The 19,205-nt window shown below is 36.0% G+C and overlaps 1 protein-coding gene across 1 annotated transcript in view; it reads left to right on the forward strand.

Moving 5' to 3' along the window:
• Positions 1 to 19,205, forward strand: part of DNAH14 (dynein axonemal heavy chain 14) — a 376,162-nt gene that overhangs the window by 89,312 nt on the left and 267,645 nt on the right. Inside the window, exons 12-14 of the mRNA XM_027564099.1 lie at positions 13,837 to 14,107; positions 14,525 to 14,570; positions 14,658 to 14,755. Of these exons, the coding sequence (XP_027419900.1) occupies positions 13,837 to 14,107; positions 14,525 to 14,570; positions 14,658 to 14,755 (415 nt within the window). The remainder of the gene's footprint in view (positions 1 to 13,836; positions 14,108 to 14,524; positions 14,571 to 14,657; positions 14,756 to 19,205) is intronic.

Below are 19,205 nucleotides of genomic sequence, written 5' to 3' on the forward strand. Positions count from 1 at the left end.
GATATTTTGCATCTCAGGAAAACAAAATGTATTTCATTACTTAAAAGTTTTTAATCACAAAACTCGCTTCAGCATTGTTTTTAGCAGCTAGTTCATAATAAAGTCAACTTCACTTTCACTACTACAAGAATAGCTATAAAAACAATATCACCACTGACCATGGATGTTGTAAGAATGGAACTGAAGCCATGTGAAAAGAAAACAGTCTTAGTGTAAGGAATTGTGAATCCACCTATACCCTTGATTAGCTTAAGAACTCGTCCAGGACACCCAACATTTTTTGTTTGTTTTTTTAACTTCAAAGCACATCTGATGCTCTTACAAGAAAATAGATTGCTTATTATTGTTCAGTCACTAAGTTGATGTCCACTGTGCAATCCTGTGGAATACAGCACACCAGGCTTCCCTGTCCTTCACCATCTCCTGGAGTTTGCTCAAACTCATGTCCCTTGAGTCAGTGATGCCATCAAACCATCTCATCCTCTGTCACCCTCTTCTCTTCCTGCCCTCAATGTTTCCCAGCATCAGAGTCTTCAAATGAGTCACTCTTCGCATCAGGTGGTCAAAGTATTGGAGCATCATCATCATCCTTCCAATGAATATTCAGGGTTAATTTCCTTTAGGATTAACTGGTTCGATCTCCTTGCAGTCCAAGGAACTTTCAAGAGTTCCTTCTCCAACACCACAATTCAAAAGCATTAGTTCTTCTGTGTTCAGCTTTCTTTATGGTCCAGCCATCGCATCCATACATGACTACTGGAAAAACCATAGCTTTGACTATATGGACCTCTGTTGGCAAAGTGATCTCTGCTTTTTAATACGCTAAGTTTGCCATAGCTTTTCTTCCAAGGAGCAAGCATCTTTTAATTTCATGACTGCAGTCACTGTCTGCAGTGATTTTGGAGCCCAAGAAAATAAAGTCTGTCACTGTTTCCACTTTTTCCCCTTCTGTTTGCTATGAAGTATGTTACTGGATGCCATGATCTTTGTTTTTTGAATGTTGAATTTAAGCCAGCTTTTTCACTTTCCTCTTCCACCTCATCAAGAGGCTCTTTAGTTCCTCTTCTCTTTCTGCCATTAAATTGGTATCATCTGCATGTCTGAGGTTGTTGATATTTCTCCCAGAAATCTTGATTCAAGCTTATGATTCATCCAGCTCAACATTTCACATGATACACCCTACATATAAGTTAAATAAGCAGGTGACAATATACATTCTTGACATACTCCTTTCCTAATTTGGAACCAGTCTGTTGTTTCATGTCCAGTTCTAACTGTTGCTTCTTGACCTGCATACAGTTTTCTCTAGAGGCAGGTAAGGTGATTTGGTATTCCCATCTCTTGAAGAATTTTCCACAGTTTGTTGTGATCCACACAGTCAAAAGCTTTGGCATAGTCAGTGGAGCAAAAGTAGATGTTTTGGGGGAATTCTCTTGCTTTCTCTATGATTGAATGGGTGTTGGCAATTTGATCTCTTATTCCTCTGACTTTTCTAAATCCAGCTTGAACATCTGAAAGTTCTCAGTTCATGTACTGCTGAAGCCTAGCTTGAAGGATTTTGAGCACAATCTTGCTAGCATATGAAATTAGCACAGTTGTATGGTAGTTTCACCATTCTTTGGTATTCTCTTTCTTTTGGATTGAAATGAAAACTGATCTTTTCCAGTCCTGTGGCCACTACTGAGTTTTTCAAATTTGGTGACATATTAAATGCGGCACTTTCACAGCATCAGCTTTTAGGATTTGAAATAGCTCAACTGGAATTCCATCACCTCCACTAGCTTTGTTCATAGTAGTGATTCCTAAGGCTACTTGACTTCGCATTCTGGGATATCTGGCTCTAGGTGAGTGATCACACCATCATGGTTATCTGGGTCATAAAGATCTTTTTTGTATAGTTGTTCTGTGTATTCTTGCCACCTCTTCTTAATCTCTTCTGTTTCTGTTAGGTCCATACCATTTCTGTCCTTTATTGTGCCCATCTTTGCATGAAATATTCCCTTTGTATCTCCAGTTTTCTTGAAAAGATCTCTAATCTTTCCCTTTCTATTGTTTTCCTTTATTCCTTTGCATTATTCACATAAAAAGCCTTTCTTATCTCTCTTTGCTTTTCTCTAGAACTCTGCATTCATTTGGGTATATCATTCCCTTTCTCCTTTGCCCTTCACTTCTCTTCTCTCAGTTATTTGTAAGGCATCCTCAGATCTCATTACATATTAAAAATGGTTATGCTGCTGCTGCTCCTAAGTCTCTTCAGTCGTGTCCAACTCTGTGCAACCCCATAGATGGCAGCCCACCAGGCTCCTCTGTCCCTGGGATTCTCCAAGCAAGAATACTGGAGTGGGTTGCCATTTCCTTCTCCAATGCATACATGCATGCTAAGTTGCTTCAGTCATGTCCGACTCTGTGCGACCCCATAGACAGCAGCCCTCCAGGCTCCTCTGTCCACAGGATTCTCCTGGCAAGAATACTGGAGTGGGCTAAAAATGGTTATGGGACGAACACATTTATTTTAAATGAATAACAACAATAGAAGATTTATATTGTTTACAGTGTTCGTTGTTGCTTTTAAATATTAGAATAGACTTTTTCTTTTCTTTTTTTGGTTATCTTGAGAAAGAGAATTTGTGATAACGGAATGAGTCCTTAACCATCTGCAGTGATTTTGGAGCCCCAAAATTGAAGTCTGACACTGTTTCCCCATCTATTTGCCATGAAGTTATGGGACCAGATGTCATGATCTTCGTTTTCTGAATGTTGAGCTTTAAGCCAACTTTTTCATTCTCCTCTTCACTTTCATCAAGAGGCTTTTGAGTTCCTCTTCACTTTCTGCCATCTGCATATGGTGTCATCTGCATATCTGAGGTTATTGATATTTCTCCTGGTAATCTTGATTCCAGCTTGCTCTTCTTCCAGCCCAGCGTTTCTCATGATGTACTCTGCATATAAGTTAAATAAGCAGGGTGACAATATACAGCCTTGACGTATTCCTTTTCCTATTTGGAACCAGTCTGTTGTTCCATGTCCAGTTCTAACTGTTGCTTCCTGACCTGCATATAGGTTTCTCAAGAGTCAGGTCAGGTGGTCTGGTATTCCCATCTCTTTCAGAATTTTCCAGTTTATTGTGATACACACAGTCAAAGGCTTTGGCATAGTCAATAAAGCAGAAATATATGTTTTTCTGGAACTCTCTTGCTTTTTCGATGATCCAGCGGATGTTGGCAATTTGATCTCTGGTTCCTCTGCCTTTTCTAAAACCAGCTTGAACATCTGAAAGTTCACAGTTCACATACTGCTGAAGCCTGGCTTGGAGAATTTTGACCATTACTTTACTATGGACACTGGGGTACGTTTATCTTTTCAGATTAGTGTTTTTGTTTTTTTCAGATACATAGCCAGGAGTGAAATGATAGGGTCATATGGTAGTTCTATTTTTAGTTTTTTTGAGAAACCTCCACACTGTTTTCCACAATGACTATACCAGTTTACACTCCCATCAACAGAGAACAAGAATTCCATTCTTACCAACATTTATTATTTGTATTCTTTTCAATGATTGCATTCTAATAGGTTTTAAGTGATATCATTGTATTTTTTATTTTCATTCCCTTGATGGTTAGTAATGTTGAATATCTTTTCATTTGCCTATTGGCAGTCTGCATTTTCTCTTTGAAAAAATGTCTGTTCAGTTCTGCCCATTTTGTACAAATGAATTGCTTGTTTTTTGAATGTTAAGTTATATGAACTGTTCATATATGTTGGATATTAACCCTTTATCAGTCATTTCATTTGCAAATATCTTCTCCCACTCAATAGGTTGCCTTTTCATTTTGTTGATGGTTTCCTTTGCTACACAAAAACCTTTAAGTTTAATTAGGTCCCATTTGTTTATTTCTTTTTTTAATATAAATTTATTTATTTTAATTGGAGGTTAATTACTTTACAATATTGTATTGGTTTTGCCATACATCAACATGAATCCACCACAGGTATACATGTGTTCCCCCTCCTCCCTCCCGTACCATCCCTCTGGGTCATCTCAGTGCACCAGCCCCAAGCATCCAGTATCATGCATCGAACCTGGACTGTCAAAACCTTTCGTTTATTTCTTCTTTAGTTTCCCTTGCTTTAGGAGGCAGATCTGAAAAAATGTTGTTGCAGTTTATGTCAAAGCTTGTTCTGCCTCTGTTTTCCTCTAAAATTTTATAGTATCTGGTCTTATATTTAGGTCTTTAATTCATTTTGAGTTTATGTTGTATATGATGTTAGAGAATGTTCTAGATTCGTTCTTTTACAAATAACTGTCCAGTTTTTACATACCTCTTATTGAAGAGACTGTCTTCTCCATTGTATATTCTTGCCTCCTTTCACATAGATTAATAGGCCAAAAGGGTGTGGGTTTATCTGGTTCTTTGTTCAGTTCCATTGATTTGTGTGTCTGTTTTGTGCTAATACCATACTATTTTGATTATTGTACTTTTGTAGTATAATCTGAAACCAGGGAGTGTGATTCTCCCAGCTCTGTTCTTACTCAAGATTGTTTCAGCTATCTAGAGTCTTTGGTGTTTCCCTGCAGGTTTTGAAATTCTTTTCTAGTTCTGTGAAACATGCCATTGGTATTTAGAGATTGCATTGAACCTGTACAATGCCTTGGGTAGTATCGTCATTTTAGTAATATGAATTCTTCTAGAACATGGTATATCTTTTCATCTGTTTATGTTGGCTTCAGTTTCTTTCATCAATGGCTTAAAAGTTTTCTGAGTTACAAGTCTTTTACTTCCTTAGGTAGTATATTCCATATATTTTATTCCATATATTTTATTCTTTCTGAAGGGACAGTAAGTGAGATTGTTTCCTTAATTTCTCTTTCTGATACTTTGTTGTTAGTGTATGGAAATACAACAGATTGCTGTGTATTAATTTTGTATCCTGTAACTTTACTGAATTCATTGATGAGCTTTAATAGTTTTCTGATGACATCTTTAGAATTTTCCATGTATAAAATTATCATGTCATCTGAGAAAATGATACTTTATTTCTTCCTTTTCAGTTTGGATTCCTTTTATTTCTTTATCTGCTTTGATTGCTGTGTCTAGGATTCTAAAAGTATGTTGAATATAGGCATCCTTATCTTGTTCCTGATCTTAGAGGAAATGCTTTCAACATTTTACTGTTGTGGATGTTATTAGCTGAGTGTTTTTCATATATGGCCTTTATTATGTTGAAGAATGTTCCCTCTATGCTCACTTTCTGGAGAGCTTTTCGTATAAATGGATATTCAGAACTTTTCTTAAAAAGCTTTTCATGCATCTGTGGTTTTTAATCTTCAATATGTTAGTGTTGTTGTTCTTCAGTTGCTAAGTCATGTCTGACTCTTTACAACCCCATGGACTGCAGCATACCAGGCTCTCCTGTCCTTTACTATCTCCCGTAGTTTGCTCAACCTCATGTCCATTGAGTCAGTGATGCCATCCAACTATGTCATCCTCTGTTACCTACTTCTCATCCTGCCCTCAATCTTTCTCAGCATCAGGGTCTTTTCCAGTGAGTCAGTTCTTCATATCAAGTGGCCAAAGTGTTGGCACTTCAGCTTCAGTCCTTCTAATGAATGTTCAGGGTTGATTTCCTTTAGGATTGACTGATTTGACTTCTTTGCTGTCCAAGGGATTCTCAAGAGTCTTCTCCAGCACCATAGTTTAGAAGCATCAATTCTTTAGTGCTCAGCCTTCTTTATGGTCCAGCTCTCACATCTGTGCATGCCTACTGGAAAAACAAGACCTTTGTCAGCAAAGTGATGTCTCTGCTTTTTAATACACTGTCTAGGTGTCATTGTTTTTCTTCTAAGGAGCAAACGTCTTTTAATTTCATGGCTGCAGTCACTGTCAACAGTAGTTTTGGAGCCCAAGAAAATAAAATCTGTCACTGTTTCCACTTTTTCCCCATCTATTTGCTGTGATGTGTTGGGACCAGATGCCAGGATCTTCGTTTTTTTTTAATGTTGAATTTTAAGCCAGCTTTTTCACTCTCCTTTTTACCCTTATCAAGAGGCTCTTTAGTTCCTCTTCACTTTCTGCTATTAGAGTGGTATGCATTTCCGTATCTGAGGTTGTTGATATTTCTCCCAGCAATCTTGATTCCAGCTTTTAATTCATTCACCCCAGCATTTTGCATGATGTACTTTGCATAGAAGTTAAAATAAGTAGGGTGACAATGTACTAGCATTTAAAATGAATGCAATTTTATGGTTTCTTAATATGGTGTATCATAGCTGATTGATTTGGGGATCCTGAAAAATCCTTGCATCTCTGGGGTAAATCGTACTTGATCATTGTATATGACCCTTTCAGTGTATTGGTGGATTCAGTTTGCTAGTATATTTTTGAGGTTTTTTGCATCTATTGTTTGTCAGTAAGGTTGTTATTTTCTTATTTTGTGATATTTTTGGTTTGGGTATCAGGGTGATGGTGGGCAAAAAGAATGAGTTTGGAGGTGTTCCTTTCTCTTCAATATTTTTGGAATAGTTTGAGAAGGATGGATATTAACTCATCCCTAAATATTTGGTAGAATTCACCTGTGAAGCCATCTGGACAGGAACTTTTGTTTTTGTAAATTATTGATTCAGTTTCATTACTGTTAATTGGTCTGTTCATATTTTCTTTTCCCCTTTAAAGAAATATTTATTTATTTGTTTGGCTGCACTGCATCTTAATTGCAGCCCTCAGGATCTTTAGTTGCAGCATGTGGGATCTCGTTTCCTGATCAGCCTGGGCCCCCTGCAAGGGGAACACAGATTATTAGTCACTGGACCACCAGGGAAGTCCCTGTTCATATTTTCTATTTATCCCTGGTTCAGTCTTGGGAGATTGTACATTTCTAAGAGTTTGCCCGTTCCTTCTAGATTGTTAATTTTATTGGTTCATTGATATTCATAATGATCCTGTGAATTTCTGTGGTGTTAGTTGTAACCTTTCCTTTTTCATTTTTGATTTAATTGATTTGGGCCCTCTCTCTTTTTTCTTGATGAGCCTGGCTAAAGATTTGTCAATTTTGTTTATTTTTCAAAGAACCAGCTTTTAGTTCATTGATTTTTTTCTGTTGTTTTTTAGTCTCTATTTTATTTATTTCTACTCTGATCTTTATTTCCTTCCACTATTTGGGTTTTGTTTGTCCCTCATTCTCTTGTTCTTCTGTGTAAGGTTAGGTTGTTTATTTGAGATTTTTCTTGTTTCTTGAGGTAAGTTTGTGTTGCTTAGAACTGCTTTTGCTGCCTTTCATAGGTTTCGTATCATCATATTTTTATTTTCATTTGTCTCCGTGAATTTTTTAATTTCCTCTTTGCTTTCTTCCATCATTGTTGGCTCTGTTTTGTAGTGTATTTTTAGCCTTATGCTTCTGTTTATTACCATTTTTCTTGTAATTGATTTCTAGTTTCATGGTGGTGTGGTCAGAAAAGATGCTTGCTTTGAGTTCACCTTTCTTAGATTTACTGAGGTTTGTTTTGTCACCTATTTGATCTGTCCTGGAGGATGTTTCATGTGCACTTGAAAAGAATGTGTATTCTTCTGCTTTCAGGTAGAATTCTCTCTATATATATATCAATTAAGTTCATCTTATCTAATGTTCATTTAAAGCCAGTTATTGATTTTTTTCTAGATGAGCTGTCCATCAATAAATGTTGTGTTAAATTTTCTATTATTATTGTGTTATTGTCAATTTATCCTTTTATGTTTATTACTCATATTTATTTATGTGTTCCTATGCTGGATTGGAGAAGACTCTGATGCTGGGAGGGATTGGGGGCAGGAGGAAAAGGGGATGACGGAGGATGAGATGGCTGGATGGCATCACCAACTCGATGGACGTGAGTTTGGGTGAACTCCGGGAGTTGGTGATGGACAGGGAGGCCTGGAGTGCTGTGATTCATGGGGTCGCAAAGAGTCAGACACGACTGAGCGACTGAACTGAACTGAACTGAACTGATGCTGGATTGTGAAAGTGAAAGTGAAAAGGGCTTCCCTTGCGGCTCAGCTAGTAAAGAATCTGCCTGCAATGCAGGAGACCTGGGTTTGATCCCTGGGTTGGGAAGATTCCCTGGAGAAGGGAAAGGTTACCCACTCCAGTATTGTGGCCTAGAGAATTCCATGGACTGTTTAGTCCATGGGGTTGCAAAGAGTTTGACATAACTGAGTGACTTTCACTTTGACTTTTCATGCTGGTTTCATGTGTATTTACAATTGTTATTTCTTCTTGAATTGATCCCTTGATCAATCCAATAATGATGCAGTGTCCTATTTCATATCTTATTACAGTCTCTACTTAAAGTCTATTTTGTCTAAATATTACTACAACTTTTGTTTCCATTTACATGGAATACTTTATCTCTTCAGTTTCAGTCTGTGTGTCTCTAGATCTGAGGTGAATGTCTTGTAGGAAGCATGTATATGAGTCTTATTTCTATATCCATTCGGCCACTCAGTGTCTTTGGATTTGGGCAGTTAGTCCATTTACATTTAAACTAATTATCAGTATGTATGTTCTTACTGCCATTTTGTTCATTGTTTTGGATTTGGGTGGTGGCATCTTTTTTCCCCTTTTTCTTCATTGATTTTCTTCTCTTGTGAGTTTATGGCTATTTTTAATGTTATGTTTGGATTCCTTTTTCTTTGTTTTTTGGTGTATCTGTTAGATTTTTGTTTTATAATTACTACGAGGTTTTTGTATAGCAGTCTATTATAAACATAGTTAAAGTTGCTTTTCCCTTAATTTCTAATGCATTAATAAAATGTGCTTTTGTGCTCTCATTTCTTACAATAGTTTTGATATCATATTTTACATTTAATTGTTTTATGTAGATCTTAACTGCTTATTATGGATATAGACGATTTTACTACTCTTGATTTCTGCTTTATTGACTATGCCAAAGCCTTTGACTGTGTGGATCACAATAAACTGTGGAAAATTCTGAAAGAGATGGGAATACCAGACTACCTGACCTGCCTCTTGAGAAATGTGTATGCAGGTCAGGAAGCAACAGGTAGAACTGGACATGGAACAACAGACTGGTTCCAAATAGGAAAAGGAGTATGTCAAGGCTGTATATTGTCACCCTGCTTATTTAACTTATATTCAGAGTACATCATGAGAAACGCTGGGCTGGAAGAAGCACAAGCTGGAATCAAGATTGCCAGGAGAAATATCAATAACCTCAGATATGCAGATGACACCACCCTTGTGGCAGAAAGTGAAGAGGAACTCAAAAGCCTCTTGATGAAAGTGCAAGAGGAGACTGGAAAAGTTGGCTTAAAGCTCAACATTCAGAAAACGAAGATCATGGCATCTGGTCCCATCACTTCATGGGAATTAGATGGGGAAACAGTGGAAACAGTGTCAGACTTTATTTTTGTGGGCTCCAAAATCACTGCAGATGGTGATTGCAGCCATGAAATTAAAAGACGCTTACTCCTTGGAAGGAAAGTTATGACCAACCTAGATAGCATACTGAAAAGCAGAAACATTACTTTGCTGACAAAGGCCTGTTTAGTCAAGGCTATGGTTTTTCCTGTGGTCATGTATGGATGTGAGAGTTGGACTGTGAAGAAAGCTGAGTGCCGAAGAATTGATGGTTTTGAACTGTGGTGTTGGAGAAGACTCTTGAGAGTCCCTTGGACTGCAAGGAGATCCAACCAGTCCATTCTAAAGGGGATCAGCCCTGGGTGTTCTTTGGAAGGAATGATGCTAAAGCTGAAACTCCAGTACTTTTGGCCACCTCATCCGAAGAGTTGACTCATTGGAAAAGATTCTGATGCTGGGAGGGATTGGGGGCAGGAGGAGAAGGGGACGACAGAGGATGAAATGGCTGGATGGCATCACCGACTCAATGGACATGAGTTTGGGTAAACTCCAGGAGTTGGTGATGGACAGGGAGGCCTGGTATGCTGCAATTCATGGGGTCGCAAAGAATAGGACACAACTGAACGACTGAACTGACCTGAATAGCTTTGTGTGTGGGATATTACCTACATGTACTATACATTTGCCTTTATTGGTCACTTTTTAAATTTTATAATTTTCTCATTTCTAATTCTGGCCTTTTCTTTTTTCACCCAGTGGATTTCCTTTAACCTTGTTTGTAACGCTGGTTTTATGGTTCTGAATTCTAGCTTTTGCTTGTCTGTTAAGTTTTTGCTCTCACCATTAAATCTGAAGGAGAGTGTTGCTGGATTGCATGTGCTTGGTTGTATGTTTTCCCTTTCATCACTTTGAGTTTTATCATATCACTTCCCTCTGGACTGCAGAGTTTCTGCTGAAAAATCAGCTGATAGCCTAGCCTTATGGGAGTTCCCTTGAATATTGTTTCTTAGTTTAATATTTTCTCCTTATCTTTAATTTTTGTCATTTTAATTACAATGTGTCTTGGTGTGTTCCTCTTTGGTTTCGTCCTCTGTGGGACTCTGTATTCCATAGACGTGGATGACTGTTTCCTTTCCCAGGTTAGAAAAGTATTCAATTCTTATGTATTCAAATATGCTCTCAGTCCCTTTCTCTCTCTGTCCTTCTTCTGGGACTTCTGTAATGCAGATGTTAGTGTGCCTGATTGTGTCTCAGAGGTATCTTAAACTATCTTTATTTCTTTTCATTCTCTTTTCCGTTGAGTGGCAATAATTTCCTCTATTCTGTCTTTAAGCTCACTGACCTGTTTCTCTCTATCATTTAGTCTATTACTGATTTATTCTAGTGTATTTTTCATTTCAGTTATTGTATTCTTCAACTCTGTTTGGTTGTTCTTTATGTTTTCTCTTTGTTAAAAACTTCTTGTAATTTCTCGGCATTCATACTTCTCCCAAGTTATTTTGTTATCTTTAACATCATTAGTGTGAACTCTTTCTCAGGTTTCTGATCTCTGCTTCATCTAGTTCTTCTGGTGTTTTCTCTTGTTATTTCTTCTGCCAACTCATTTAGTGTAGGAGATCAGATATGGAGAGCTGAATTGATCATCCTCTTGATTTATGTGTATCAGTTCATCAAGGTCTCTTGTTTATTTTATTTTGTTTTATATCATTTTATTGTTTTATTTCTCTCCCTATCCCCCAACTTTAACACATCCTCCCCCTCTTATGAGGAGTCACTGAAATATCATTTTTGTATTTTTCTTCAATCCACCTTCCATAAAGTTACATTGAATTTAAAAAAAATCATGTCTTGGATTTTGTTATTATACATGTTAGAATTTACAGAAATATCATTGTGCTGCATTTCTGTTTTTACATATTTTTACTCAACATTGTGCTGTGAAGATTCAACTCATATATAGGTAAATCCTGATCACATGATAATATATCACTAAACTTCCCTTTGGTGAGGGACTTGTTATTGTTAAATCCCTTTATTTCTTAATGACTTAAACTAAAGGTTGAAGTTCTGGTAGATGATTCAGATGACCACTGATCTGATCTCACCTCAGTAAGTGAGAAACACTGGATGCCACAAGCACAACAGATTATTTATGGGATGTAAGGAATCAAAAGATTACTTGAGAACTTATGCCTAGATTGAAACTAAGAGCAATTATATTTTTGTAAATAAAATATTTATACTTAAGATACTGTTATTTTTCAGTGGAGATAGTTATACTAGTTATAATTACATTAAAGTGGAGTTTAAAGACTTTAAAGAAAGATTAGGACCTGTTTTGATGAATTTGAAATATATTCCTGATGTCTGATTCTTTTTCTGTTATAAATAGATAACATTTGTATCATTTTTAAAAATCTAATTTCACATGAGTGAATTTGTGTTTATCTGACTTATTTCACATAGTATGATAACCTCTATTTTGTTATTTTTATTGCTGAGTAATATTCCATTATATATAAGCACTGCACCTTCTTTATCCATTCTTTTGCCATTGGCTATTAGATTCCTTCTATATCTTGGCTATCGTAAATAGTGCTGCAGTGAACTTTAGGTTTCATATATCCTTTCAGATTGTCTTCTCAGGAGATATGCCCAGGAGTGGGATTGCTAGGTCATGGTAGTTCTATTTTTAGTTTTTTAAGGAGCCATCATACTGTTCCTCCATAGTGGTCATGTGTGTGTATGCTCAGTTGCTCACTCATGTCCAATTCCTTGAGACCCCATGGACTGTAACCCATAAGGCTCTTCTGTCCATGGAATTTTCCAGGCAAGAATACTGCAGCAGGTTACTATTCCCTTTTCCAGGGGATCTTCCCAACCCAGGGATCCAACCCACATCTCTTGCATCTCCTGCATTGGCAAGCGAATTCTTTACCAATGCACCCCCTGTTGTACCAGTTTACATTCCTGCCAATGGTGTAAGAGGGTTTCCCTTTTCTCCTCACTTTCTAGCATTTACTGTTTTTAGATTTTTTGATGATGGGCTCTCTGACCGTGAAAGTTGATATCTCATTGTAGCCTTGATTTGCATTTCCCTGATTATTAGTGAGGTTGAGCACCTTTTCATGTGCTTTTGGGCCATCTATATGTCTTCTTTGGAGAAATGTCTGTTTAGTTCTCCTGCCCATCTTTTGACTGGGTTGTTTGTTTTTTTTTTTGATATTGAGCTGTATGAACTATTTGTATTTTAAAAATTAATCTCTTGTAAGTCACTTCATTTAAAAATATTTTCTCCTATTGTGTGGGCTGTCTTTTCATTTTGTTTATGCTTTCCTTTGCTGTGAAAAAGCTTTTAAGTTTAATTAGGTCCCATTTCTCTGTTCTTGGTTTCACTTTCATTACTCTAGGATGTAGATAAGAAAGTATTCTGTGATTTGTGTCAGTGTTCTGCTTGTGTTTTCTTCTAAGAGTTTTATAGTGTCTGGCCTTAAATTTAGGACTTGATCCATTTTGAGTTTATTTTTTTTGTATGGTGTCAGAGAATGTTCTAATACAGTTTTTACAACACCACTTATTGAAGAGACTGTCTTTTCTGCATTGTAAATTCTTGCCACTTTTGTTATGGATTAACTGACCATAAGTGTGTGGGTTTTTCATAGAGTTTCTATCCTGTTCCATTGATCTGTATTTCTTATTTTGTGCCACTGTAGTACTCTTTTGATTATTGTAGCTTTATAGTGTAGTTTTATATTTTATATTATTATTATTTTAATACAAAGGCCTTTTATTTGTAGACTTGACATTTAGCCAGCTGTAAACACATTTAAGGGGATTCAGCTACACTGAAATTCTTATCAGAATGTTTGGATGCTCTTGGACAAAAGGAAGTTTTTAAATTGAAGATTTACAATATTGTAAATATTGATTTACAATATTGTATCAATTTCGGGTATACAGAAAAGTGATTCAGTTATGTATATACATATTTTTATAGATTATTTTCCAATATAGGTGATTATATTGGATGTAGATACATCCAATATACAAGATATTGAATGTAGTTCCCTGTGGGTTTTTTATTTTTGATGTAGTGTAAATGGGATTGTTTCCTTTATCTGATTTGTTGTTCTTAAATCAGAGTACATGAGAGAATCACCTGTTCAGCTTTTAGATGTTTTAGATTCCTGGACCTTGCCCCTACCTTTTAAATCTTAGGATAGGGCCTAAGAAATTATATTTTTAGGAAGTTCTTAAATGATTAATATGTACCCACTATGGCATCAACTGGAAAACTACTGCATTATAATGTATCACTTATTTTACATTATTTTTTAAATGAAAATCAATTATATACCATTAGAATGTTATTCATTTATGCCAAAGTTATTAGTTTTCATTTAAAATTAGTTTTATATTGTTGTATATAAAAGAACACTTAACTTACATATTATAACTAGCACTCTCATGTATCTGTTAAATTAGATTTTGAATAGTATTAAAGTGAATACAAATTTGAGAAAAATATGTGCACCAATATTTGAAGTAAACCTACAATTGAGAACTCCTGCTGAGAGTGATTCTTCAGAAAATTCTGAAGAGAACTTACATGAGTCTGACAAGTGCTCTGAAAAATCTGCAATATATGAAGATACATCAGAAAATGAAGTCAATGTTTTCATTAAACAATCAAGTGAAGAACTACTTCCAATGAAGAAATCAAAAAGAATGAGTTACAGCTATGAAATTCTTTCAGGTAAAGTAAATGACACTATTAAAAGTGAAAGGAAATATCGTAGCACCTGGAAAATAACATGTGAGAGAAAATTTTAGTAGTTTATGTATTATCAGTTAATAGTCTATGATTTTTATAAATGTAAAAGGATAAATTAAAATAACACATGAAAGAAAATTTTAGTAGTTATGAATTTATCAGTTAATAGTCTATGATTTTTATAAATGTTAAGGACTCTTGAATTTCTTCTCAGATCTCCTTAATCAGAATCTGGGGATGGGGTGTACTGCTAGAATTCAGTCCTTAAGTAACCTTCCCAGTTTATTCTTAGGGTTTTAGAAAGTACTGACAATATAACCTTGTTAATTAGCTGACATAAATATCAGTTTTTATATAAAAATAAATTTTTATTCTGTTTCTTTTGATGGATTCTGATAGAACTAGACTTCGATACTGAGTTTGAGAAAAATTGCATGAATGATGAGTAAGTACTAGATATTTTTGAAATTACAAGTAATTGTATTTTATGTACTGTATTCTTCTTACATATGCTTTTATTATTTTCTCTTAGACTTCTAGAATTCCCTACAAATCTCTTTATAACTCCCAACAGATTGGACTTTTCAATACAAATTCAAAATATGGTGGCTGCTATTGAAAAATGCATAAGTAAGTATTTTTTAAAGTTCAGTTAGATTCACTGTCTTTCTTTGGCAACATCCCAGGAATGTGCAGACATTACAGTATATTAGAAAGTTATAAACTCACACTCTTTGGAATCAGTCAATGTGAACTTCAAATTATTTGAGGATGTGTGAATTATACATATGGCCATTGAGTGCCTAACTGTTGGGAATTAGGTAAATAGCCCAAGGTTCTGATTTTTTTGATAATGTACTACAGAATTTTATAGACTTAAATAAGGCATGTCTTTTATGTCAGAGCATAACTGTTGTAAATATTATTTTCACCTTACATTTTTATTAATAGTTTTCAGCATATAGGTCTTTCATCTCCTTAAATTTTTTCCCAGATATTTTTTGGATGCAATTTTACATAGGATTTTTTTCTTTTTACTTTCCCTTTCTAAATTTTCATTATTAGTGTAAGAAAATACAACAGGTTTCTGTGTTTTAATATTGTATTTTGCTGAATTCATTTATTCTAATAGTTTTTGTGTGGATATTTTTAAAGTTATCTTTATGGAGTTTCATATCATTTGCAAATAGTGACAATTTCACCTTTTCCCTTCAAATTTGTATACTTTTTTCCTTTTTCTTCTCTGATTGCTGTGGCTAAAACTTTCAATACTACGTTGAGTCAAAGGAGTGAGAGGAGGCAGTCTTGTCTTGTTCCTGAATTTAGTGGGAAAGCTTTCAGATTTTCACTGTTGGGAGTGATTTTTGCTGTTTGTCATAAATGGCCTTTATTGTACTGAGATGACACCATTTATGGCAGAAAGCAAAGAAGAACTAAAGAGCCTCTTGATGAAAGTGAAAGAGGAGAGTGAAAAAATTGGCTTAAAACTCAACATTCAGAAAACTAAGGTCACGCCATCTGGTCCCATCACTTCATGGCAGATAGATAGGGAACAGTGGAAAGAGTGAGAGACTTTATTTTGGGGGGCTCCAAAATCACTACAGATGCTGACTGCAGCCATGAAATTAAAAGACACTTGCTCTTAGGAAGAAAAGTTATGACCAACCTAGACAGCATATTAAAAAGCAGAGACATTACTTTGCCAACAAAAGGTCCATAGAGTCAAAGCTATGGTTTTTGCAGTAATCATGTATGGGTGTGAGAGCTGGACTATAAAGAAAGCTGAGCACCAAAGAATCAATGCTTTTGAACTGTGGTGTTGGAGAAAACTCTTGAGAGTCCCTTGGACTGCAAGGAGATCCAACCAGTCCTTCCTAAAGGAAATCAGTCCTGAATATTCATTGGAAGGACTGATGGTGAAGCTGAAACAATACTTTCGCCACCTGATGCAAAGAACTGACTCATTTGAAAAGACCCTGATGCTGGGAAAGATGGAAGGCAGGAGGAGAAGGGGATAACAGAGAATGAGATGGTTGGATGACTTCACCGATTCAATGGACATGAGTTTGAGTAAACTCCAGGAGTTGGTAATAGACAGGGAGGCCTGGCATGCTGCAGTCCATGGGGTTGCAGAGTTGGACACGACTGAGCAACTGAACTGAACTGATTGTGCTGAGATCTGTTCCCTCTGTACCCACTTTTATGAGTTTTTTTCATGAATGGATGTTCAATTTTGTCAATGCTTTTTCTGAATCTATTGAAATGATCATATGTTTTTGTCTTTCTTTTGATTAATGTGGTGTATAGTATTTATTGCTTTGTGTGTGTTAAACCATCTTTGTGATCTAGTAATGAATCCAACTTGGTCATGATGTATGATCCTTTTTATGTATTGGAGGATTTTTTTGAGGATTTATGCTAATATTTTGCTGAGGAGTTTTGCATCTGTATTCATCAAAGCTATCGGCCTTTAATTATCTTTTATTGTGGTGTCTTTGGTTTTTGTATCAGGGTGATGAGGAACCTCTGGAATACGTTTGAGAATGTTGCCTTCTTTTCAGTTTTGTAGAATAGATTGACAATCATAAATTATTTGTGTGTTTGGTAGAATTCCCTAGTGAAGCTGTTCAGTCTTAGACTTTTGTTTGCAGGTAGTTTTTCTAATTACAGATTTTTTTCACTTCTAGTGATTGGTTTGTTCACATTGTCTATTTCTTCCAAATTCAGTATTGGCAGGCTATATGTTTCTAGAAGCTTGCCTATTTCTTCTGGGTTTAACATTTTGTTTGCCTATAACTTTTCATAGTACTCTTTCATAATTTTTTGTGTTTTTGTGATACTGGTTGTTATTGCTCATATTTCATTTTTTATTTTGTTTATTTGTGTCCTTTCTTTTTGATGAGCCTGGCCAGATGTTTGTCGATTTTGTTTATCTTTTAAAAATCACCTCTACATTTTATTGATATTTTCTATTATATTTTTGTTTATATTTTATTTATTTCCTCTGATCTTAATTATTTCCTTCCTTCTGTTGACTTTGGGTTTTGTTTGTTCTTTTCCTAAGTCTTTTAGGTGGTAGGTAGCTTATTTATTTAAGAGTTTTTTGTTCTGTTTTGTTTTTTTGATGAAGATCTGTATTGCTATGAACTCTTAGAACTGCTTTTTTTGCATCCCACAGAATTTGTAATGTTGTGTGTTTTTAAGTTGCATATTTGGTGTTATTTTCTGATTCTCCTTTGATTTCAATCTTGACTCATTGTGTTTTTAGTAGCATGTTTAGTCATTGTTTGGCTTTTTTCCCATTTTTCTTTTTTAGTTGATACCTAGTTTCATATTGTGGTCAGAAAAGTTGATTGAATTAACTTCTGTTCTCTTAAATGTTTTGCGGCTCATTTTCCAATTTAGATTATGTTCTATGGTAGAGAACATACCAGGCAACCTTGAAAAGAATGTGTGTTGATGTTTTTTGGATGTAGCCTTCTGTTGTTGTTCAGTTGCTAAGTCATGTCCGACTCTTTGACTGCAGCACGCCAGGCTTCCCTGTCTTTCACTATTTCCCAGAGTTTGCTCAAACTCACATCCATTGAGTTGGTGGTGCCATCCAATCATTTCATCCTCCCTCATACCCTTCTTCTCTTTCCCTCAGTCTTTCCTAGCATCAGGGTCTTTTCCAGTGAGTCAGCTCTTCACATCAGGTGGCCAAAGTATTGGAGCTTCAACTTCAGCATCCTTCCTTCCAATGAATATTCAAGGTTTATTTCCTTCAGGATTGACTAGTTTGATCTGATTGCTGTCCAAGGGACTCTCAAGAGTCTTCTCTAGCACCACAATTCAAAAGCATCAATTCTTCAGCACTCTGCCTTCTTGATGGTCCAGCTCTCACATCCATACCTGACTACTGGAAAAACCATAACTTTGACTATATGGACCTTTGTCAGCAAAGTGATGTCTCTGCTTTTAACCCACTGTCTTGGTTTATCATAGCTTTTCTTCCAAGGATGAAGCATCTATTAATTTTGTGGCTGCAGTCACCATCCTCAGTGATTTTGGAACCCAAGAAAATAAAATCTGTCACTGTTTCTACTTCTTCCCCATCTGTTTGCATGAAGTGATGGGACCAGATGCTATGATCTTAGTTTTCTGAATGTTGAGTTTTAAGCCAGCTTTTTCACTCTCCTCTTTCATCCTCATCAAGAGGCTCTATGTAGTTCTTCTTCACTTTCTGCCTTTAAAGTGATATCATCTGCATATCTGAAGTTGTGATATTTCTCCTGGAAATCTTGATTCCAGCTTGTGGTTCATCCAGCCTGGCGTTTCACATTATGTACTCTCCATAGAAGTTAAAATGAGCAGAGTGACAATATGCAGCCTTGACATACTCCTTTCCCAATTTTGAACCAGTCCAGTTGTTCCATGTAAGTTTCTTTATCCATTCTCTCACTTTTTGTCTGTCTGTGCATCATTTGGCCTGAAGTGAGTCTTTTGTAGGCCACATATTTCAGGTTCTTGTGTTATTATCCAATCTGTCATTCTCAGTCTTTTGATTAAAACATGTAGTCTATTGACATGTTTTTGTAATGGCCACTTGTTTTGCCTCTATCACCACATGATGCTTCATGCTCATCTTGTATTTTCTTTGCCTCTGCCCTTAAATCAACCACTTTTTCAAGGAGCACTGGTTGGTTCCTTTTATAGGAGAATGAATTTTAGGAATAAAAGGAGCTAGACTGTAGATGTGCTCATTACTATAGCACTGTTATTGCTCTTAGATGCTATGGTGAAAAGATCTAGAGAATGTATGTATATATACTAGCTCATATATAACTTATGCATCTGTATGTCTATATCTATTTTTTGTTTGTTTTGTTTTAAACTATGAGTTCTTGAGGCTTTCCTTGTAGCTGAGTCAGTAAAGAGTCTGCCTGCAATGCAGGAGACCTGGGTTTGATTCCTGGCTCAGGAAGGTCCCCTGGAGAAGGAAATGGCAACCCACTCCAGTATTCTTGCCTGGAGAATCCCATGGACAAAGGAGCCTGGCAGGCTACAGTCTATGACGTCGCAAGAACCGCATAGGACTAAG

Source organism: Bos indicus x Bos taurus, chromosome 16 (genome assembly GCF_003369695.1).
Source record: "Bos indicus x Bos taurus breed Angus x Brahman F1 hybrid chromosome 16, Bos_hybrid_MaternalHap_v2.0, whole genome shotgun sequence".
In the NCBI taxonomy this organism is placed as follows: Eukaryota; Metazoa; Chordata; class Mammalia; order Artiodactyla; family Bovidae; genus Bos; species Bos indicus x Bos taurus.